The following is a 24,876-nucleotide window of genomic DNA, read 5'->3' as shown; positions in this document are numbered from 1 at the left end:
CTTATATCCCGAACTGTGGTTTCTTGATCTTCAGAAAGCTTCTTGTATCCCAGTCGTGAAAAAAAACTCAGTTTCGTCGCAGGTACTTGCATTCTCGCCGGAGAAGCAGCTGACAGCATTTTGCGCGAGGTCCCTCCTGTTTGCCCTTCTCGTAGCGACGATGGTATACCTCCAGCAACTCGCCGGCGCAGCCTGCGTCCGTCCTCGTGCTCATCATCTACCTCCGCCGCCGCGTCTTCTCCGACGACCACAAGCTACGGTTCCGTCTCAAGGTAGGGAGCGGATTCTTGTACATCTCCCTCCCGGCCATACTCTTGTACATCTCTCATGTGTTGATTAATCTCAAACGGCAAAACCGTGTGTTCTAGCGTGCTTGTCTTGCGCCATGTAATGATAACTAAGTCAAACAATTAACTTACGCAGACGCCGCATCAGTCAAACCCAGAAAGTTTACCTCCTTGATGTCTCTTCCTCTTTCAGTTGTTTATTAAGCTTTCAGGGCCTATGATTAAGTTTGGGAAGCCCAAAATCACTAGCATCGACCTGTCATCGTAGATGGGCCGGGAAATTAAGGCCTCCCAAACGATCTCCTCAATAAGGGCTCGTCAGTTGTATATTCTGTAGTATATTTGTTTGTTTGGTTGGTATATTTTCTACATGTATTGGTGTCACATCGTGTGACAGTACTTAACTCCACCCCCCTGCCAAGAAAGGTGCCTTTTAAACCCTGTTACACCCCCTCCGGCCTTTGTGTCTTGGCAATGTTTGCACCAAAAACCATTTTTTCTCTCCAATTAACTCATCTCAAGTCATTCTTTTTACAAATTTATGCTTGATTCATTGATTTTTTTTGAAAATTTTCTTCATAACTAAGCTCAATAAATACATATATATGACCTTATTTTTTCTTATTTTTCTAACAATTATTATATTTTAAAAAAAATTAGGTGGTTTTTCCGAGAGAAAACCGACCAAAACCATAACCGTTCCTTAACGGTACGCCCAATCGTCACGATAATCGTGACGATTATCACAATAAGAGAAACCCTACCCCTGACCCTCTATCATTTATTAATGGACACTAAAATATTTTCTTTATCGCCCTAGCACATACTAAATAATCTTAAAATGCTTATTTTTTTAAAATGGACGGTATATAAATGAATCCTTGCTGTAGTTCCTTTTCTCTAATGTGTCACCCGTCCAGTGTGGATATCCGTAGCTTCGTCATGGGCTGATATGGGCATGGCTGAGGACTGGGGTATACGTGAAGCGACAGCACTGGCCCAAGCTAAAATTGTATTAGGCTTTTCTGGTCTAAGCCGAGCTCAACCCAAATAGGCCAGTTGACAATGGCATTATAATTTTCTTGCAAAATAAAGATGTGTAATATAGTACGTCCATTTTAAAATGCTAAAAAATCTTAAAATGCTTGTATTTTAGAATAGATGGTGTATCAATGAATCCTTGGTGTAGTTTTTTCTCTTACTAGTTGCATACTCGTGCTTTCCAATGGAATCATATTTGACAAGAATATATTTATCATTTTAAAGCACAAACTTTATTCATAGTATACTAAACTAACCAACAAAAAACAAGCTTTAGAAATAAGTCATGAATCAAGTCTATTAATATTCTTTTCTCTCGATGACAAACCAAGACATGCCACACACACATCATAGTCGAATTATATAGCATAGAGAAAAGGTTTTAAGGAAAAAATGGATGAAGAAAAGGGGAATCACGCAACACTACCACTGGCGGCTGCGAAAGGCCACGGTGGTGGCGAGCTGGGCCACTTCTTTTTTAATGTGTTTTAATGTGGAGTAATCACATCGATGTATTTTCATCTTATTACGCTACTCTCTTCAGTGAAAAGTATTTATAGTTTGAAATAGGATCCTGTTAAACTTGTAAAATTTTGACCACCTATAATTTCTTAAATGCTTAGTCTAAATATAAGATAAATGATATATAGATTCTCCTCAAAAGTTCCTATCATAATATCTTAGACTTACTTAGATTTTAGAACACATTACTTTTTATTGTAAATAAACACTACAAAGTTCTATTTGATATTCATGCCATCAAATTCGGGATGTCTAGACATTTGCCCAACAAATGAAGTTTTGGTATTCATAGTAATTGTTTACATAATTTCAACCTAAACGAACGCTTGTGAGGAGCTCACGAGCTGGCTCGTTAAAAAACGAACCATGGAAGATGCTAAACGATAGGCGAGCCAAACAAGCTAGATGAACGCTTGTGAGAAGCTCGCGAGCTAGCTCGTTAAGAAAACGAACCACGAAAGATGCTTAGCTCGACTTGTTTAAACAACAAACTTAGTAAAGTCAGTAGCTTCGAGCTTTTATGCTAGCCCTAATTTACACATTAGTCCCAGAGCATACTCGACGGCTCATCTAAATTTAGTTATCCATATCTTTATTTAGATGATTATCTAAAACAGTTTCATCCTTCATATCTCTTTGTACTCCAATAGATCATCCATATATGGCATCCTCCATATCTCATTAGAGGACGGAGAAAACATCTAAATATAGAGTTTCTCTCCTTATATAGATGGCATCTACAAATAAAGAATGTGATATATGTTTTATTGGAGCTCTACTTTTACCCTTTATTATGTATTTTTAGGATAGAGGATAGGATATAAGAGCATCTCCAACTAAATGCCTAAAAATTAGTCCCCAATAATCTTGGATTGGGGTCATCCCAAAATATTTTAGCCCCCAAAACATGTTCCAACTCCAACAATTGCCTTAAAATTGGTTCCTAAAATTTGTTAGTCGGCCACGTAGAAAATTACTGTTAGTTAGGCCAAAACATTGTATCCATGAAAATCTGATAACACATATATACAATATAGGACATATGAGCAACTAAATCAAATAAGTTAAGTTCATGATCCACTAAAATTATCAGAAGGTGATATCAATGCACCCATTGTAGCATATGTATCTTTAGATAAGTTCAGAATGACAGAAATATGATCTAATTTTAGTTCGGTGTCGAACGATGAATATCATGGATTTATAGATATTTACAAGATAAAAACTAATAATTATTTATATTTGCTCATATGTCATTCTCCTATAACAGAGAAACTATACCTCTTTTTTACCTTGTGATAGATAAATAACCATAGATAGGACATGACCATATAAAAAATGATGCTGGTGGTGCTGAGGTGGATAGAAAAATGGTGCCAGGTGAAAAGAATTAGCGTGAATCGTGAGATTGGGAGTCCCAGTAGGTGACCTAAATTTGGCTCAAAGAATACCGGTGCTTGGGGATGCTAAAATATTGGGAGCTTTTTTGATAACTGTTGGAGTACGTTTTTAGCTTTTAATACTAATATTTGATTTTTAGGGTTCATATTGGAGTGTTGTTGGAGACGCTCTAAGAGCTGTTCGGGACACTCTTCTACCCAAAGAAAAAAAACCTCCGAAGTTGCTCCGCTTCGAAGAAGGCCTCGGATGGATGTAGGCTCGAGGCCCAAATCCAGCAGGCCTACAGTTCTGCTGGAACAGCCCAAATCCCAAAGCACACACCCGGCCCGGCCCATGAACGGAACCAACGGTCTACGTTCACCCACGCCCGGAGCCTGCCACGTGTCAGCCCCACGTTCCCCTCGCCCCGCCTCCACGTCAGCACCCCCTCCCCGCCGCTGGGCCCCGCACCCCCCTCACGCTTTCCATCTCCTCCACACTCTTCTTCTTCTTCCACCTCACGACTCCCCCTCACTTCTCCTCTCCACTCGCCTCGACCTCGAAACCCGCAAAAATGGCGTCGTCTCCCGCCACCCCCCTCGCCCCTCCCCGCCACCTCCTCCTCGTCCTCCGCGGCTGCACCTCGCCCCGCGCCTGGGCCCGTGTCCGCGCCGTACGCGGGGATGGCGCCGGCAGTGGTGGGGGTGGTGGGGGAGGGTCGTACCTGGACATGTGGAAGAAGGCGGTGGAGAGGGAGCGGCGGTCGGCGGAGATCGCGCACCGGCTGCGGCAGGCGTCGACCGCGGTGGAGGAGGATGGGAGGAGGGGGGCTGCGGCGGGCGACGGCGACGGCGACGCGGAGGGGAGGAGGAGGACGGCGCGGTTCGAGGAGATGCTGCGGGTGCCGCGGGAGGAGCGGGACCGCGTGCAGCGCCGCCAGGTCATCGACCGCGCCGCGGCGGCGCTGGCGGCGGCTCGCGCCGTGCTCAAGGACCCGCCGCCCCCGCCGGCGCCGCTCCCCGCGCTGCAGCAGCAGCAGCCGGCGGAGGAGGCCACGGGCGAGGTCGGATCGGGGAATGGGCTGGGTTCGCGTACGGCTCCGGGGGAACCGGATCAGGCTTCCCGGCCGCCGGCGCCGGTGACAGAGGCGGCGCAGCCGGCGAAAGGTACGGGCTCCTGCGCGCACGTGAGGTTGCTTAAAAGATTACAAGTACTACCACTCTTTCTTGTGAGCACAGCATTATCTTTGTGATTCTTTTTACCTTTTTACCCTCCTTGATACGATCATTATTTTTTGTGGTAAAAAATGGAGTACCCCTTTTAGTTTGACAAAATATGAAACAACATCTACTATTCAAGCTATGTTTAGAGGCATTTGAAATAGCAAATAATAAATGGCAAAAGTTTTGGTGGCAAAAGTTTTGGCATTGTATTTTTGCAAGTTGGTGTTTAGATGCATGCACAAGTTGCCCTTTTTTTTTAATAAAAGTGAGAGGTGGTCCGCGTCCCTATGTACTTTTTGGTGAAATTTGCTACTCTAGACTGTCAAATACTAAATGCAAAGTTGTCATTTTCTTACCCTAGTGTTTAGATCCATTTTACCAAAAAATGCTTTAAAATAATAAAACTTTTGCTATTTTGAAGGATCTAAACATGGCCTCCGCTGATGAGTCCATAAGTAAGTTAAGTCTTAAAGGAATCCAGCCTTGATAAATTCTTTTCAGTGAGGAATAGTTGAAAAACAAAGAATCTTTATGCTAATATTTTTTAATATTTATAGATTTATCATTATGAAAACTGTTTGATTGGATTGATAGTCTGAATGGATGTACTGCACTAACTAGAATTTAGGAGACGTGTCAGATTTTGATAGTTATCGCATGTTTATGGAAAATTTTGATTGTGCACAATGTTGTATCAGCTCTCTCACAATTGGTAATAGCAATTAGAAATTGTAAGTCTGCAGCACACAGGTGCCTTGCATATTGCTATCTGGTTTTGTTGTTCATGCGTATTTCTTCAATCTATTTGGGTATTAAACATGAATTTATTTTGACATTATTGTTTAGTGCAATGCTTATTTTATAAAATGATTTGCTGCCTGCTGTTCAAATAAATGCAGCTAAAGTAGTGCATGCACCAAAATAAACGTCAGGTAAAATTAAGTATGTAGAAAAATATTATTGGTCTTTCCTACTTACAATGTTAGTTGCAAGTTTCAGCAGTGTTCTTTTATTTATTCAGGTATGCATTTAATGTTATGTATGATACGCATTTAACTCCAATACTTAACTTATTAAGCTATTGTAAAGTCATGCTGTTCTGAATTTCTAATCTGACATCAATAATCTGTTTCAGTGGCAGACACTGGGGATTCATCTCCTTTCAAGCAGTCAAGTTCCAAGCTTGGTACTCCAGGTCCAGATTTTTGGTCCTGGTTACCACCAGTGGAAAATAGCGCTAAACTAGGAGAAATTGATACTGGTTTAAAACCATCCAAGAAAATGGACTCCTTTTCAAGTCAGCCTGATCTGCTAATGGAAAAGGAGCAGTCAGCAGACATTTTATCACTTCCATTTGAGACCACTTTCTTCAAGAAGGAAGACCGATCTCTTCCTCCCTTCCAGTCATTTGCTGAGCCTGAAAATGTGGAATCTGAGCCCAATCTTACTGCTGATGCAGAGGAGACGTTTGAAGAACAATTTTCTAAAAATGCAGCTGAGGCAGCTAGAGCACTTAGTGCAAGCGATGAGAAGTCATCACATGGGGTACATCCAGATGGTTCACTGTGGTGGAAGGAGACAGGTGTAGAACAAAGGTCTGATGGTGTAACTTGCAAGTGGACTGTAATTAGGGGAGTTAGTGCTGATGGAGCTGTTGAATGGGAAGACAAATATTGGGAGGCTTCAGACCGGTTTGATCACAAAGAATTAGGTTCTGAGAAGTCTGGCCGTGATGCTACTGGCAATGTTTGGCGGGAATACTGGAAAGAATCTATGTGGCAGGTTAATTGCTACCTCATTTGGTACCACTGTCTGTTCATTTTTCATGAAACCTACAGTTTACATCGGAACCATTAAATTATGCGCACTGCTTTAGATATAAATTGTGTTTGCTCATACTAAAGCATTGACATTCAGTTAAATATGCTGCGTATATAAGATTATCTTGCTTAAGCGATGTAGACACGTATAGTGAGATTTTTCTCACCGCCATATGTTAATTTACTAAAGTTTTTCTGTTCTGGCAATACTTATTTAGACCTGTGTGTCTTAACAGAACACCTTGCTAGAATATAACTGAGTACTGCATTTTAAAATTTGCAGGATTTCACCTGTGGTGTTATGCATATGGAGAAAACTGCAGACAAGTGGGGAAAGAATGGTAAAGGAGAGCAATGGCAAGAGCAATGGTGGGAGCATTATGATTCAAGTGGCAAAGCTGAGAAGTGGGCTGATAAATGGTGCAGCTTGGATCCAAATACACCACTAGATGTTGGTCATGCTCATGTTTGGCATGAAAGGTAAGAGCTCCTCAATAGCTTCTTTCATAATGTGCTTTGCCCGTTCTCTTTTGTCTTGTTTTTATCTGCCCTCATATTACATTCAAGAATCAATGTTTCTTCTTAATTTTTTTTTGACAAGAACAAATATTTCAGCAATCAGATTGTTTGCCACACACACACCATTTATGCTTGTACTGTTGTAAAAATATGACAACTTAGACATATCAAGCAACTCAATACATCTCTGGCTCATCCTCTACAGGTGGGGCGAGAAGTATGATGGCTGCGGAGGTAGTGTAAAATACACTGACAAATGGGCTGAACGATCAGAAGGGGATGGGTGGTCGAAGTGGGGCGACAAGTGGGACGAACATTTTGACCCGAATGCCCATGGAGTGAAGCAAGGGGAGACCTGGTGGGAAGGCAAGTATGGGGACCGGTGGAACCGCACCTGGGGTGAGCATCACAACGGCACCGGTTGGGTGCACAAGTATGGCAGGAGCAGCAGTGGCGAGCACTGGGACACACACGCCCCGCAGGACACCTGGTATGAGCGATACCCGCACTTCGGGTTTGAACATTGCTTCAACAACTCGGTGCAGCTCCGGTCTGTGAAGAGGCAGTCCTCAAGAAACATTAAACCCGAAAAAGATTAGATATTTAGAAGCAACTCAGTTGCATTCATAACAGATAGCTGGCTACATGCCCATCTTTCATTTTTGATCTTGCTGAAGAGCCCATGCTTGTAAAATAAGATAGAATGGCCGATTTCAGCTCTTGTCCTGGTACAGTGCTATTCCTGAACCGAGCTATGTTTCCAAAGTCCATTAGCTACAGAGCAATAAAAATGATTCCTGCTCTTAGTATCTGCATACTATCTGGAATTGCTCCCCTTGGGCTTTGTTTTGATGAAATGAGATCAGACTCAATTCCTTTGGTTTTACAGGGGTTCTAATCCAAATTTTCTCAAATCAAAAGGGGCATTAGTCCAAACAGCCACAGTTGATGAATTAAAAAATGTTCCTGAAATGCAACTGATTAACTGTTGGCATGCATGCAACACAGAGGAAAGCGCGTAGGAAATCGTCAGTGCCGGTGACACAGCTGTGTTTCTTCATTAAAAAATATACTTCCTGAGTAGTGCTTCCATGTTCGAAAATAAAAAATGAAACGACCAGAATCAGCAAAGAAAAATGGGCAAAGCAAAGAGAAGTTTATGCCACTGTCAGATAGGTTATTGTTCTATGGCACTGCGATTAGCAGATAACCTATAAACCAGTCGACATCCAACACCCGTTGACATTCTGCTTTTCGTGGCAAAAAATGGCAAACATGACCATGCAATCTGGTGATCTGTCGCCAATGGGTATAAACAAAAATGCAGAAGTGATATATAATTAGTTGACTAATTAAGGTTGAAACATAATTAAAACCCGATTTAGTACAGACGAATGTGCACATATTCTCCTCCTCTGATGAGAATTCTTAAAGCCTCCTCCCCCTGCCTCACACTTCATGCCATGAAAAGCAAAACAACCAAGAAACATCTCCTGATACTTGTGCCCCATCTCCTACCTGCACATAGGGTTTGCCATAGATTTCAAGAAGTGATTTCTGGTTCATGGAGAACCATCTCAGTGTGCAGCAGATCTCCGATTTCCGCGAGGCCTTCTCGCTTTTTGACAAGAACAATGACGGTATGTGTCCATGCTTCCAGTGCAATTTACTTGCTAATATTCAGGTTTCACCATGATACAGTAGATTAGTTGCTGAATTCCATGGAATTCAGTAGTACTTGAATCCATGTTTCGGCTGAAAGATTGAGGTTCTAGCATGGATTTCACCGCAATATTTTCATTTCATTTTTGTACAGCATTGATTAGTCGACTCATTTTGGGTCTTATTTTATGTCTTCAGCATGATCTGCACTGCGAATCTGTAATCTGAAAATGTTGTGTACATGATGATTAGGCTGCATAAGTAGGGAGGAGCTTGCCACCGTGCTCACACGCCTGGGCATGGCGCCAAGCCAGGAGGATCTGCAAGACATGATCGTGGCCGTCGATGAGGACGGCAACGGCACGATCGAGTTCGACGAGTTCCTCGCCATAATGAAGAAGAAACTTTATGTAAGATTCAATTGGAACACGAAAAATAAACTAGACGTCATTTTGTGATCTTGCATATGATTTTTTTTTGGGGAAACAGAAATATATTAAACAGTTCCAACTTACTTCATCTTGCATATGATTTGTTCTTTCATTTTTCAAACACAGGAGAATGGCAAGGATGATGACGAGGAAGAACTGAGGAAGGCTTTCAGAATTTTTGACAAGGATGGCAATGGATTCATCTCGCGAAATGAGGCAAGTTTTTGAATGGCACGATTTTCGCATAATTTTATCGTTTTTTGGTATTTGAATTTGTAGCTATGAAATTGGTCGTTGATGTCCATAGCTGAGGATGGTGATGGCAAGTCTTGGAGAGGAGATGTCGGAAGATGAGATTGATGATATGATGAAGGCAGCTGATACCAACAACGATGGGCAAGTTGACTACGATGAGTTCAAGCGTGTCATGATGGGCACGTAAACGATTTTTGGTACTCCTCGGTAGCAATTGTATCCGGAAAGCATTTAAATGCCATTTGATTTCATGCGAATGTGAAAGACAAAGTTGTGGTTATTCCTTCATGTTGTTACTGCTCTCTCCGTTCCATATTATAAAACTTTCTAAATTTATATAGATTCATCATGTATCAATGCATATATAAAACATGTATCAATATATATGTTTTATATGTGTTTAAATTCATTAACACAAATAAATTTAATTAATGTCAGAAAGTTTTATAACATGGAACGGAGGGAATTTGTTTGGGGGAAAAAACGGTTACACGCATGCCATATTTCTTCAGTTTTGAATTTTTGATACAGCTATTATTTTGCATGACTGCTCTTATTTCATCATATCATAAGCAAATGGAGTATCTAAGAAATCCCATGTCACAGCTTGGTGTCATGAGTCATGACTGCAGCTTGTGCTGCATAATTATTTATTATATGTGATCTTCATTCTGACACAGATGGAAGTTCTTGACACATTTTTTTCCATTTCGGTTGAATATTATAATCTGTACGTCTGATTATGTTCCTTACAAACTTCACTAGCTTGCATCTACCTATATTGCAGCATACAACTATTTTCCATGTGGCATTTACAATAGCTAGAGAGACAATCGGGTTGACCTCTACAAATGATTCACAATTTCGTCAATCGAACTCACCAAACAAATGTACAGTCAGCGGTAAAATTTGGACAACTTGTTAAATGTCAAGAGTAAGTTAGATCTTTATCGCGTGTCGGTTACGGTGGCTCCTGAAAGTAAGGATGAGCTAATACTTCATCAACACTTAGGCGGTCCTCCTACAAGACAGGGGTAAGCATATGTGAAAAGATGGAACCACATCAAGAAGATGAATATAATGATAAAATAGAAGTGCAAGGGATAGGGTGGCTTGGCCGTATTGTGGCTTTAACATGATTATTATTTTCAAGTTTAGCAGGGTTCAGGTTAACAGAAAACAGTAGCTCGTGTATAGGTCTCTTCAGTGAATTCTGTGAAATGGTTGTCCTCTATTTCATTTTTCATCTTCATATTTCAAGGAGAAGCTTAATAAAGACGGTGTATTATGCCCACAGTTTTTCATTTTTAGGTAGAGTGTTTCCGGTCATAGTTTTATTAGAGATGCATAGGAAGAGTTAAACTTTCCCAACAGAGATGTTTCAGAACTAATGTAATTTCTACAATTGTATCTACTCTGTGTGCTTGTGATATAGTACACCATTTGTTCTTAATAGCTAACTCCATTAAAAAATATATGCAAGAACATCATTCTCTTATATAGACTGGGGTTCAAGGAACTTACAGGATACCATACTAGTAACTGCCGTGCTAGTCGCAATGCCCAAATATTAGAAAAGCTGGAATGCAAAAGAAACCATAACAATATTAGATACAAAGATGTAAATAATGTGGACGTCGAATATGTGCATAAGAAACGGCAATACCAACCCCATCTTAAGAGGGTCTCTGATCTTCACTTGATGAGCAAATGATTCTTCAGAGCATTTCCAAGAAGCCAACCGAAACTGACCCTAAAGCAAAGAGAAAGAAATCATTGTGGGCAATAACCTCCTGGAAGCATATTCTACATTATGAATTAACAACGATATATCCAATTAGTTTCTTTTTAAGCCTCAGAGCAAGGATGTATCTGAGTTATGTGCATTTCTTACATTTCCTTTTTTTTATCTGACAGGAAAATACAGGTTGTTTTAGTCCATGCCAAACAACAATGTTTAAATGAAACAACCATTTAACTCACATATTAGAAGAATAAAAACACATATGTTGTACACATCACAAGTTCATCAACATAAAGTGGAGTTGTTATACTGACATGTTCGGAGTCACCACTTCCCTGATGTTGGGAGGAAATTCCTGGGACTAAAATGCACAATTCCATGTAAGACCTCAACCTAAAATTACAACAGGAACAGAAGAAATAATTAGTCAAACACTACTCTGAGGACTATATATTCCAATAATGCAAAATTATTTTTGAAAATTTTAATTCAGAATTCCAATAAATAGAGCATCTTCAAAGGTTTGGCAGGACAACAAACCAGATAAATTGCATCGTGTGATTACCTATGACATCATATCAATAGAAAGGCCATTTTGGTAAACTTCCTATAGTTAGACAACCAATAATTCATATCTTTCAGTAGGGTGAATTGAATTTCCAGCAATAATGGATTCTCCTGTTAATCATGCACTTCATAAAAGTTCATTGGTTTCTTTGATTAGATAAAAATAATGTTTCAGTATTTCAGAACATTTTGGGATATCCCAATAACCATGTGAATGCCAATCTGAAAAGTAGTTCATAATCTTTTGTTAATACTGAAACACCTTTGATGTTCTTAAGCTTGGCAAAAGTATCAAAATGCAACCCCAACAGTCCAGAAATAGAAAACAGCCTTCACAGTTCACACAGAAAATCGAAATAATGTCTCACTTGTATGCAAGTTCCTTTGTTTGCTCACTCCACCCTTCAAGGCGATGATCCATTAGAGCGCGTGTCCGGTCACTTATCTGGAAAACGTGTGGAGAACCTACTATCAACTCCAGCATGACAACACCAACGCTCCAGATATCATACCTGTAAAATTGTAAATACTGAAATGAGAGCTTCAATGCAGTTGTTTCTTAGTGAAAGTAAAGCAACTAGAACATGAACATACTTAAGTCTGGCACTTTTTGATCCCTGAAACCAACTTGAGTTAAGAAGTCCCTCTGGAGGAGTGTACTCAAAAGTTTGCTCAGACCTGGAGTTATTGATCGGAGTTTCAATCAGAACAAAATTAAATTAGAGCCATGCATCAAATATCCTGTTTTGTAACACCATGTTGAACAATGTAGTGTAGACTTTTACATGCAGCCATAGATTGTCAGGCAGTAAATTAGCAGCCCAACATTGTATCAACTGCTTGAGCTGGGTTTAAATCCTTTATTAATTGAGAAGGTTAACCCCTCTTAAAAGAAAGTTTTCTTTCCGCCATCAAACATGTTCACCGGGAGGGAAACCCTTCAAGTTGGTTAAGAAAGAACCTAATTCCACAATGAACAGGGACAGAACAAAGGGAAGAAATTGCTTGTGGAAATTTTAAAATACTGAACCAAAAAAGTGTGTTAAGTTTAAATTGTCATATTCTACAATTCACATGCTTCAATAATGAACTGGCATTGCTGCATTAGCCAAGTATCCAGCTCAGAGTACTACTAAATCTTAAAGATTAGGTAAATATCTAGAGACACAACAAATTCAAAATCCAGGAGATGAACCAGATTCTATATTCAATAATCAAGCACAAAACCTCTGAAACGTGTGATCAACCAAATGATAAAAGGAAAAAAAGGAAGGAAGGAATATGGTTACACACCGAGTAGGGCCTGAATCATAAAGATGCTTCACTGTGAAATCATCAATGGCACTGCCAAAGTCAATAAGACGCCTACATGCACAAAAAACATTTCAGTAGTGCAATGCAAGATCCTTCTAACACTATTAGGTGGATAAACATGACAGTTCATTATGCTGCAGATTGGAAAAAGTAGTATTTCCAAAGATCCTTCTGTAGGTCACTAATTCACTTAACATGAGCATGCCACTCCAGTGTAACAAGTTATGTATTGATGTGTATTCCAATTTCCTTTTTATGTATTACCTGTAACCATAATGTGTAGTTAATAAATGATAATGACGAAAAAAGTAAAGAATTTGTAGGGAATGTTCTTCACTAAATACATTGAGAAATGGAGATCCAAAGAAATAGAATTATATGCTGAGACTGATAAATTTTTAGCCAGATGCATGAGTGTGAAGTTTCCTAAATAGTTGGTCAGAGAGCCATTCAGCCAGCAGCAGGCCTAGATCACAGAACATGTGATGTCAATTTCCTAAATTTACTGTACTACTGATAGCATGCCAAACGGGTAGACTGTATGTGATTTTTGATACACCTTCATGTGTGCCTCTGGTACTGAGGCCAACTTTATAGTCATAATAAAATGTTGCCATCCAACCATTCAGAATCATGAAATTTCCATGTAAAGTAATGGCAAATAAATACTAAAGTCCATGCAACATTTTTGTGACGGAAAATATAATTCCTTACATGTTCAGCTTGTTATGTTTTGCTTCAGATGGAACATCTCTCAAACATTTTCCTGTCTCTGGATCCTCAAAGCAGATGATCATATTCTCTTCCATGGTATACAATAAATTATGTCAGCATGCCTCGCTGATATAGGTTGTCTATGGAATGAATGGAGACAAGGATGGTTCAACTAGTATGAACATAACTAGAGAAATAGAAGTTTATGGCATTTGTACCAGGTTTAATATCCCTGTGAGTGATATTACGATCGTGACAAGCTTTCAGCCCCATCAGCTAAAATAAGAAGCAAGAAGAAAACAAATGTTAATATGGTAAACCATGTAAAGTAATTAACAAGTTAGCATCTATTATGGTCTATGGAGGCATAGTATTTAATTTACAGGACCACAAAGAATGGCATAAACATACCAGCTGCCATAAGAGATTTTGCATTTGCTTTTGCCCAACTTTCGTTGTCCTTAACCAATACCACCACTTTGATGGTTGAAGAACTTGAATATGCCTGACCCTCTCATTATTTCTACCAGTAACTAACTTTGTTTCTTCAGCTGTATATATCAGTTTCGATAATGAGCGGCCTTCATTACGGTACACAAGCCATAGTTCCTTTGATTCTGATTCAAAGGATTCTATATACCTAGCGACATGCTTTAGAGGTTCTTCAGTAAATGACATGTTACTTTCTGTAAATATATGAGGATTAGGTTGCGTGTCCACTGAAAAAGCTGTGGATGACTCTGCCCTTGACAAAGCTTCAACTTCAAGAGTTCTTGAAGCATTTGAAAATAGTTCACCAAAATATTTTTCCCGCAATCCACTCAAGTAAGCAGCGCGTCCTCTCTCCACCTGCAGTTTCCAAGCTTAAAAAGATCAAGACTAAGATAGGGCAATAATACTTCTGTGTTGCTTAGGAAACTCTAAGTTACTTTTATATGTTTGCATGGTCAATAGTTCGCAGAAAAATTCCTAGTACCACAAACATATAAAGATATTTGTGCTGCACGTGTTGACTTGAATTAGAACAGCATCATGCAAACAAAAAGAACGACACATCTACACTTAAGAAGTTTCATGTTTTCTTTAGCAGTTTTCAAGCTCGAGCAGAAAATAGATAAAACTAGCCAACAGGCCCAACACCTCACATGTTACCACGGTGACTATTCAGAATGTTTAAAATATAGGAGCTTAATATGAAAAATATATTTTTGTCGGGTCATATAGAGACAGTTACAATGCCTTGTTTTCCAATCTCGTATTTTGAAGAGGCTTTATGGCCCTCTTAACATTTGATATTGTAGAAATTTGGAAATACAATGTTTTTGTTCTTTTGCACCTTTTCTCCTAAAATATGGGAAGATTAGCAAGTTATTTTGAGTTATATCATTAAAATATATAGATTATTATCATGTTATATATAAGATTGCTTTGTACCATTATTATAGATCATCGAAACATGCTTAATATTAGGTTTGTTTTGTTACTTTTGTCTGTAAAATCTTTTGAAATAGATAGAATGAAACAATGTGGATTTGACCTATGGGACGAAATCATTCCAAAATGTTAGCTTATAAAGTTGAGAGATCATTATTCAATTAGAAAGGATAAAAAGGATTCATATGTAATCTTGGGGTTCACGGATGGCACTTTAGCCCTCACTGACTGATCAGTTGACCCACAGAAGTTTTTCCCAAGACATGTCATGGTCATGAGCCAGAAGATGGATGGGGTAGGATGGTGAAAGCAACGATTGAACAGGTATAGTTTGTCACTGTAGTTTCTACAGTGAAATGAGAGGAAAGGAGTACTACATGGTGACTCAAGGTGTGACTATCCATACTTCACCAAGATTATCAGTCTTATAGGACATAAACTAAAATGCTGCAGGTTTACTAGCCCAAGCTGATCCAAAAATTTTAATCCACAGATAAAATAACATGCATAAAAGTTACTGTGTTACGTTAGACCATCTAAATAGAGCATGCTATATTTGTTTTCATAATTATTGTAGTAGATAATGACGGAAAAACTGACAACATCAATTATGTCTGCAATCAAGCATTTAGGTAATATAAGATGCACAATCAGGTTAGTGACCCCTTACCACCTGCAGAAGTTTGAACCTACAACCCACAGCAGTTCATATTAAAATAAATTCATCTGGTAGAACAGAACACTTTTACCTCTAATATTAGTTACTCGATTCCAGGACAAAAATATAAGGCTTGCTACATGACATTATGGCAGATAGTTCATCAGTACAAGACATTGGCTTACCATTATACGCTTTAATATGAATAAATCACCATCTATTGTGTCTGACTTATGGTTTTCATCGGGTGAAGTTGTGTTTGAGTTTGTGCAATTATATGAGTCTGGTTTAAGTATAGTGCTAAAGTGTGAATGATCTTCGTGCACATCGACATCCCAAGAGCAGTTCCAATGATATGCCAACCAGACTTCACCATATGAACCACGATCAAATCTTTTCTTCAGCTTGTACCTGAATATTGTAAACAATACCAAAAACAACTCAAATATGTGCATACTGAAAAACAATCTGAAAATGAATATTCCTTTGGCCAATGCAATATATAGTTATATAATACTTGAGTTTTGATGTAGAGAATACTTGCGCATATTAAAAGAAATTGATTTCAGAGGACCAAATGAATCAAATCATGGTTCACCTCAATTTTCAACAGTACTGATACCTAACCAGACCAATAAAAGTTTATCATATGAAGTTGTCTTCGCAAATGACCTTTTTAATTTAAGTTGTGTTAATTCGTCATTTTATGGGATGATAGATCTTTAATGAGAAGAAACCTAAACAACAAAGATAAGTTTTGAGCTTTGCTCCTTCACCTGAATAAGGAGCTACCTTTTAAATTGTTTCTAAGGAATCATTATCCTAGAATTATTTTAACATTTAAGGTAAAATGAGACAGCAATGACACGTACAGATAATTTCCTGGGGACAAAATTTTGATTGGAATATTACCAATAAGGTAGGTCAATCAGTGTGAAGTTTCTTGGCATATTTTTCAATTTAAGTTAGTTCACAGTCTGAAAATTAGAATGAATTGAGCCAAAGAATCAATAATCCAGGCAAATCTACAAGCAGATCTCCAGATGATCTGAGGGTACAAAGCTACTTGAGATATGATTAATACCTAAAATCTGCTATCTTGTAGCCAAATGAACTTGAACTGTTCGGTTTGCTTCCATTATGTGAAACAGAGTCAAGCAATCCAAAAAAATTTGCAAAAGCTTCAGGACTATGACACCGTCCCATTTCACCATCCTGATGACCAAGGTACCAGCAAAAATTTCTGTCCTTGTATTTATCGAGATTTCCTGTATCCATATGTAAAAAGAAGACAAAATTGATGAAATGAGCATGACAGGGTACATTAAAAGCCACTAAGCATTAAATCCAAAATCGACAAATCTCTTAAGTACTAATATGACAATAGAACTCCAAATTACGGGCAAATGATCTAATGTATAAAATACATGGATAGAAATGTGAATGATCCTTTTCTCCTCCATTTCAATCAGAGGTTAATATATATATCGAGTCTTGAAAGAGAATTTAAGACAGGACGGTAAGCCACTGAAACATGATGACACATTGACACCTACCAACAAACTAATCCCTGCACCAAGGAAATAATAGCACTTATTACTGAAAAGGCCCCACCCATGAGGATGCCAACAGAAAACTTACCATCAGATGACAAGACAGTTTCAGCTGGCATGTGATCAAAATCATTGACTCTTTCACGCTGATAGGCCTCTGGTATCCTAAATATATAGTCCATATCTTCATCAAGACTCTCAGATAGGTAGAAACAGCCCAGTCTCTTCTTTTTTGCTTCAACCTAATTCCAGATGAAGCAAAGGAACTTTTACAAAATTGATTTATTGTTAACTCTAACATGTAATGAATAAGTTAGCATAGAAAATAGGAATGTTACTAGGAATTTCTTCTCACTGACTTCAGTTCACACACAACATTTTATATGCCAACTGAAACAAATTACCAATTTTACACAAAGTGCGGATTATAAAATCCATCTGTTTCAGTTGGTACATCTTTCAGGACAGGCAATGGAATAGCAAGTTTCTTACTTACCAAGAACCTATGGAACTTTGCTGATGAACGCTTGTAATACTCCATGTCTATAAGAGCTGAACTAGCTCCATCATCTGCTAGCCACATGAATATACATATCAACAAAACTAAGGGCTGGCCAATTAAGTACATTGCAGGAGAACTGGAGAACTTGAAGTAAATGCTGAGTGTACCAAGTCTAGCAAAAAAGTTGAATGGGTAGCTAAAGGTTAACATATATGAGCTACATTAGCATGCAGTTTAACAGGCCAAATTCAGTTCTCTAATACTCACATAACATAGCATCTCTTGACTGTAAGAAAATTTGGCAGCAGATTGGTAAATAAGAGGATAACATCATCAAACAAAGTGTGGTGTTTGCTCTTCTGTGAAGATTTGGTATGTCGACAGAGTTGCAATATTAACAATAGGGAGTGGACTACCATGCAAACGTCAGTAAGCTTCAAATTAACAATGTACTTGAAACAAACATATAATATAATACAATAATAATAAATTATTGGGGTAATTTGCTTCCATTTAATACTATTAAAAGTATATTAGTATTAGTACTTAAATGCTTTAAACAGTAAATAGCTAGTGTAGAATTTATATAGAACACTCGTATCAATAAAATGGTTTGAACTATTTACTAGAACGGGCACCCTGCCCTTCTTTATCCAATGCCAAATTGATGACCTAATGTATAGGAAGTCTTTGGATTTGTGAAAAAAGGAAATTCTACCCATTTTCATTTTCCATTTTTCTATTTAGTTTTGTTCATGAAATTGAAAATTTTAATTAAAGGGAAAATACAAATAAAAACAATTTTGCTACCCATGATAGAATTTTATCTAGACGTAAGAGTCCTCTTAATGTTTATCTAGTTTTATATGTGTTTTGTTATATTGAAATATAAGAAGAAAACAGAGTGTAGAAGCGCAATTTTCTCTTAAAAAAAGCAAAATGTACAAATTTCCCAAGTGCCGTGATTACAAATTCCCCAAGTGACTTGATGAAAAAAGAAGTTACTGTACGTTGAACCTACCAGACTTCTGCTGGTATGGAATGGTCTGTAATGACAAAATAGATGTCCTTGAATTTTGTTCGAGCCTGAACAAATCTTCTAATGTAACTTTAGAGCTATAATGAGATCCCAATGGAACAACCACAGCTGCTACATTGTCAGTTGTCCCTTTCTCCAAAGCAAGATCAACTACATAATCTGCCAAATTCTGTTGTGTTATTGCAAAGGATCCTAATTCCTGGTTAGCACCGAGTTTCACATGCAACATCAGATCACAAACATCCTGCATAGTCATTTTCTCAAATACGCCATCAGATGAGGCAATAAGAAAGGTATCATTTGCTGACAGAGATTCCCACCCTGTCAGTTCAGGTGTCGATATTACACCATACCTACAGAAAAGCAATGGGACCAGTCAATTCAACCTATCCAAGTGATTTGAATATTAATTCACATAAGAATAATTCATATATTGCAATATTATAGGCCAAAAGTTACAAACACAAATAATGTTGACATTGCTACTGGGTGTAATCTATATGTATTGAGAATCTGGTGAGTTAGGCAGTTTTTAGTGAGAGGGTACTTATTTGTTTCCTGTTTTCAGTACAATGTTGTGAAGTATCGAATGGTTGGCCATCATCTGGCTTTTTGACGACTCCTACCACGGTTTTCATATTCATCCCAGTGAGGGCAATGCTAAGTGGATTTGCAAGGGCTGGAGACTCATCAGCACGGCTTCCATATTCATCCCAGTAGCATGCAATTCTACTCATGCAGTACATCTTCAGATTTTTTTTAACAGTCTAGGCCCAAAATTCACTTAAAGAACAGCCTCTTAGGATAGGACTGAACACTTATAGTAACATGCTTGGGTCTTCGTCTTCACTTCCCCAAAAGAAACTAGAAATGTATTACAACATACCCCAAATCTCCAATGTGAAACCACCACCACTTGGGCAGGCGTTCCAGTTTTGTTTTAATTTCTTCAAACAACACTTTTCACAGTTACTGAAGAATTAGGTCCACAAGTCCTATTGCAAGTCACTGAATAGTCCATTAGAGGATCATAAATAATGTATAACTATTAGCTAGCAAGTCATAACCTCCGCCAGGACCAATGTTTAAAAGGCAAAGAGGTTTATTTGTCCAAATATCACAATGAAAACTCTAATTCTTAGGTTTCATTTGTTTCATCGGATTATCTCCAGATTTTTCCTCAGTTTTTGAGGGCACGCTTTCCGGACGGTTAAATGGTGTGTTTTTGTAAAAAGTTTTTATATAAAAGCACATTATCTCATTTTCTAAAGTAGATTTTCGACTTCGTAGTAGTTAATTCCATCATTTATACTATTAAATAGCTATCAAAAATCAGATAATCTTTCATCCGCAAAAGAGTGCAGCCTTAGTTCCTGAACGCATTCTAGCAACCGGATTTTCTCCCAAGTCCCAATTACATGCCATTCTATGACATAGAAATGACGTTTTACCCATTTTTTTCCTTACTAGCTTAACACCCATGCTTTGCTACGGATAAAAGAAAATATATTATAATATTGTCTAAAATAAATAAAAGTATGATTTCCATGAAATGTGTTACCCATCTTTTTTCTTTAGGGAATATTTAACCTAACTTGATTGTATATGTAGCTATCCTGTTGGATTTGATTGTTTCTTAATATTAAGAGGTTCAAGAGGTAATCTGCAAAATTCACAATGAGAGTAGATGGGGTGATAGATTCACTGTCACCACTATCTACTTTTAAGGGAGTATAGATATACTTAGATAGTCAGAAGTCAAAATAGTCTCAAGTAGTCAACATGATAAGAACGACGGTTTTTTGAATTAGGCTAGCATGATCCATTCAGGTATGCATTGGTTATCATGAAGAAATAAAAGAATTTATGAAATTAGCAAATGAAAGAGAGGTAGAAATTACAGAATGTGTACTAACCGTTTGTAAGGCACATCACCAATAGCTCTTGATAGTGCTAGCTCACCATTAACACGATGCACACCAGCCCACTCAAGAACATAACCACCAGCAGCCTCCACACGGCTTCTCTCGTCTTCTCTATCAGGATGATGGTCCTTGGTCAACTCCTTTACTATATAGAACGGTCCATCATAATTTGCCAATGCAAAGTCATCACGATTGTTGGAGTTTCTCCTTCTCCTTTTTCCTGATATAACAAAAATTTTATTATCATTATTTCTCCATGGTGCAAGAGACACCAGTAAATATGGATGCAGAACACATATAAAAGCAGAAGGCTTGATTTGTATTAATGGTAAAACTCTTGTGGACAAGGCCACAAGGGTGAGCAGTAGCAGCATGGGAGCAGCAGAGATGAATATGCATAGCAAGAATGGCATAGATCCTGTGCCACTGTCCATGTAAATAGCTGCATTAACATGGACGGGGCAGAGGCTAAGAGTCTGTCCATGAATATTTCAGACAGAGTACAGGAAGGAGTATAGTTAGTAAGCTTACGCCGGAGTAAATTAGAGATAAGACACAAAGTTATCTGAGTCAGAAGGAATCCCATATACCATATGTAAAGCTGTATTGTACTACTATATTGTACTACTATGTACTATCTCAGTCTCTATCAAGCAAGAAATAAAAAATATATATCTCAGTTATTTTCTATAATCACCCCTCAATCTCTCTGATCACAACCTATATATGTTCCCTTGGCTGTGGAAAACTAATCTCCTTCAAGATATGATGCCAACCCTTCATCTCCAAAGAGGTTATCCCATTGCAAAAAAGGTTTCACACAAAGAAATATGATTTCGGGAGTACTCCCTGTTGAAATGATGGAATATTTTGAGCATAGTACTACCAGGGTCTCCAATTCATACATGAATTCATATTTGTCTTGGTGATTGACTGATTGTAGTCTACCCAAATTGTTACTCGGTGACTTGGCAGAGATAGTTCCACAAAGATATATCTAACCATGAATAAAGCAGTGATTGAAAAGGAGCAGCTAGTCAAAGAATTACCGCTGATGTGCATCCAGGTAAGATAATCACATAAAGGATACTATCTTAATGCATCATAGCACAAACAGATGCAGTTCTGATAGGAGACAAGGAAATGTATGTATTATTGTATTACAAACTCACAGCATAGACAAAATATCTAATTGTGCTAATTCATTTAACTAATAGAAGAAAGAAGACCAACTCTTTCGATGGTACAAGTCATGACTTTCTGAGCACAAAAAGGCCTTTGAGTCTCCCACATTAGCAGCTATGATTTGGCCATCGACTATCAAGATCACAGCCGCTGTTGAACCAGACTCAATATTATTCCGTAAAGCTTCCTGAATAACAGAAGGTTCCTTGTTAGTTATTACAAAAATGTGTGATGCAATTAATTTGTAGGTCAAAACAACACCTTCCTTGGAGAATGTCAAATCAACATCATGAACTGCCCTCAACAATGATTCCTTCAGAACTTCCATGTCGAATGATCGATCTAGAATAACCGGTGAAGTCCAACATGACCTGCATATTTTTCAGTAGAACAACTTAAATCGCCCTGAAAACAAGGTTTACATCCCTCTAAATGACATTCAAACATTTAGTAGTTTAAGATCATAATGATTTAAGACTGCCTGCTCCAACATGTTAACATGATGTAAAACCTTGTCATATAAACAAAGACTGAATTAGAAATGGAACATATCATATTATAGTAAGTAAGCAACATGTTAATCTCATTGTTTCATAAAGAACAATCTAGAGAACCAATCAGGACTGGGTACAAAATCTTGGTCAGTTACCACTGAAACTGAAATTCCCTTGGTAACCCTGAAGTAAGTGAACCAGCTGAAAAAGGCTTGCAAAAGTTGATAAAAGGGATTACACACCATCAAGGCATCAACATTAGACTCCATCAAATGTCACACTTGGAGGAGGGTATGCTATACATGAAAATTGCATGTGTGGCAATACTGAATAGCATTATTAGAGGTTTTACATAGGTCAACAAACATGGAAAAGAAAAAAAAAACAGTTTAGATGTTATCATCCTAAACATGTACAAATGTATAGGGTACAACATAGATGTGCAAATAATGTGAAAGTAAAAGCAGATATTATTTTACATGGAGGTCTCATAAATAAAAGAAACAATGCTGAAGTGCCTGTTCAAAGTATCATGCTTGTTATCCGACATAAACAAAATTTAGATATAAGAGTGACATACCCCTTGCCATGATTGGAATGGTCCTCCTTGTACAGGTTAATGACATTATTAAGAATAGTAACCTCCTTATACGTCAGCTTTCCAGTAGATTTTCTGAACATGATGGAGTATATACCATCAAGAAGAAAATAAACATGGAGCAAGAAGTACTCCAGCAAAAGCTTTGAAGCCATCTCACTAGCCTCAGCTCCATTGTGACCATCAAATACTGCAACTACTCCAACATCCACCTCTTTAATCCTCATATGCTCTGCATTTTTATTTTTTTTTGGCAAGATAGCTCGGATCAACTTACAAATGAAGAGAGTGAATATTAAAGCATTAGACACAAACTGAGAAGAAACAAACACTTTGAAATGGCTCAATATGCAAGATATTTGATGTTTGATTGACCCAATAATAGTAGCCTGTGATCGACTGATCTCTATCCATGGTACAAACATCTTCAAAATTGACCAATCTGCAGCAAGTAGCCTTCAGGGAAGGCAAAAGATATTTTCCGTTGATAGCTTCGGTTTGATCATTAACAGTTCATGATCTCTCTAGTCTCTAGTCTAACATAATCTCGAAGTTCTGGTTTGATCATTAACACATTAACAAAAGTATTTCACAGGACAGAGCATATATCATAGAGGAGCTTACTTGAAGAAATATAATGTGTACTAGGCTCCTTGCATAATCTCGAAGTGTTGATTTGATCATTCAATTGCATAGAACATCTCAAAATCCTATGCTGATTCTCATACCCAGTTTGCCATCAGCTTATAACTCTACGTGAAGCAAAATGCAAATTTCAAATTTTTTTAAGCTTGTACAAACCTATGAAGGGGATGCGGATACCGAGCGCGCAGACGGCGCGGTCCTCCTGGGAGCGCCGCCTGCCTCTGTCAACCGCCACGTGGCACCCCCTCGGGCGCGGTGGCGGCGGAGGGGAGGAGGAGGACGACGACGACGACCTCTGTTCCCCATCCCCCTCCCCACCTCCGCCACCGCCGGGTGGGACGAGCGTCCAGCGCGGGCAGTGCGCGGACTGGAACACCGCGGGCGCCCCGCCCTCGCGGTACACGGCGAGGCAGGTCGCCGACTCTCCCGCGCACCCCCGCGGCGCGACGAAGACGAGGAGGAGCAGTAGCGCGGCGACTACAACGAAGACGAGCGCAGCTCGGAGGCGGCCGGAGTGAACCAGGCGCATCGGGGAGTCGCCGGAGTTGGGGGTGGAGGAATGGGGGAAGGCGAGGTTGCGTGTCGCGACCTCGCGGTGGGGCCCAGTCTCCAGCCTCTATGAGACGGCCCGTCTGGGCCCAAGCTGAGCACCTGTCCCGTCGTTTTAGTTGGGCCGAGAAGTGATTTCGGCCTACCTTACCTGCGGCCCACATGTATGACGGACCGGATATGGGCGGCCCATATATGATTGGGCCGGGCCGGGATTGAGGGTTACGTGCGGCCCATATTGTTGGGCCGAAATTGGATTGGGGCTGTATTTGTGGCCCATATTGGTTGGGCCAGAATGGGAATAGTGTTTAGCTTATTTGCTGCGGCGGAACTACCTATATATATCTCTCGTGTGATTTTTTACTAAAATCATGCAAATGTATGTATAGTATAATTATAGTACGATTAATATATAACTGACATGTAAATCATGTTAATCTCATGCAACTTTAAAAAAAGAATAGTTATAGCCCAGTGCTAGTTACATTATAATTATACGCTAGTTACTCCTTCCGTATTTTTTTATATGACACCGTTGACTTTTAAATTTACGTTTGACCGCTCGTCTTATTCAAAATTTATATCTAAATATGCAAAATTATAAAGCATACTTAAAGTTTCTATAATAAAAAATCATATTATAACAAAATAATTAATAATTATATAATTTTTTTTGAATAACACGAAAGGTCAAACGTGAATCTAAAAGTCAACGGCGTTGTATAAAAAAAATATGGAGGGATTACATGGTAGTTTCGTTATAACTATAATTGTATTATAGCTGTATTTGTGTGATCGTGGTGAAAGAATCACAC

General features: G+C 38.7%; 3 protein-coding genes across 4 annotated transcripts; 2 read left to right on the top strand and 1 right to left on the bottom strand.

Moving 5' to 3' along the window:
• Positions 1 to 3,789: 3,789 nt before the first annotated feature.
• Positions 3,790 to 7,607, top strand: LOC102705580. Its single transcript, XM_006663493.3, has 4 exons — positions 3,790 to 4,396; positions 5,589 to 6,235; positions 6,557 to 6,753; positions 6,998 to 7,607. Exons 1-4 carry the CDS (start codon positions 3,805 to 3,807, stop codon positions 7,389 to 7,391), a joined length of 1,830 nt encoding a protein of 609 aa, XP_006663556.2. The 5' UTR covers positions 3,790 to 3,804; the 3' UTR covers positions 7,392 to 7,607.
• A 749-nt stretch (positions 7,608 to 8,356) lies between these two features.
• On the top strand, positions 8,357 to 9,399 carry LOC102712206 (putative calmodulin-like protein 6). Its single transcript, XM_006662942.1, has 4 exons — positions 8,357 to 8,432; positions 8,707 to 8,864; positions 9,012 to 9,101; positions 9,193 to 9,399. Exons 1-4 carry the CDS (start codon positions 8,357 to 8,359, stop codon positions 9,325 to 9,327), a joined length of 459 nt encoding a protein of 152 aa, XP_006663005.1. The 3' UTR covers positions 9,328 to 9,399.
• A 428-nt stretch (positions 9,400 to 9,827) lies between these two features.
• On the bottom strand, positions 9,828 to 24,087 carry LOC102711922 (putative protein phosphatase 2C 76). Of its 2 annotated transcripts, XM_040528712.1 has the most exons (20): positions 23,669 to 24,087; positions 22,850 to 23,099; positions 22,037 to 22,146; positions 21,824 to 21,958; positions 20,582 to 20,810; positions 18,648 to 19,018; positions 17,621 to 17,694; positions 17,213 to 17,366; positions 16,656 to 16,839; positions 15,757 to 15,982; positions 13,891 to 14,328; positions 13,698 to 13,755; positions 13,480 to 13,567; positions 12,745 to 12,816; positions 12,046 to 12,129; positions 11,820 to 11,963; positions 11,199 to 11,277; positions 10,811 to 10,893; positions 10,665 to 10,719; positions 9,828 to 10,161 (listed from the first exon to the last, which is right to left on the bottom strand). In XM_040528712.1, the coding sequence occupies exons 1-20, from the start codon at positions 24,039 to 24,041 to the stop codon at positions 10,102 to 10,104; spliced, it is 3,267 nt and encodes a 1,088-aa protein (XP_040384646.1). In that variant the 5' UTR covers positions 24,042 to 24,087; the 3' UTR covers positions 9,828 to 10,101. The 2 variants fall into 2 exon arrangements, with proteins under 2 accessions (XP_040384646.1, XP_040384648.1); XM_040528714.1 differs by lacking the exons at positions 9,828 to 10,161; positions 10,665 to 10,719; positions 10,811 to 10,893; ... (2 more) ...; positions 12,046 to 12,129; positions 12,745 to 12,816 and adding an exon at positions 12,823 to 13,029.
• Between the last annotated feature and the right edge of the window lie 789 nt (positions 24,088 to 24,876).

This window comes from Oryza brachyantha, chromosome 11, assembly GCF_000231095.2.
Source record: "Oryza brachyantha chromosome 11, ObraRS2, whole genome shotgun sequence".
Taxonomy (NCBI): domain Eukaryota; kingdom Viridiplantae; phylum Streptophyta; class Magnoliopsida; order Poales; family Poaceae; genus Oryza; species Oryza brachyantha.
Note: the sequence above shows the minus strand (reverse complement) of the source record. Positions and strands in the feature narration are given on the sequence as shown.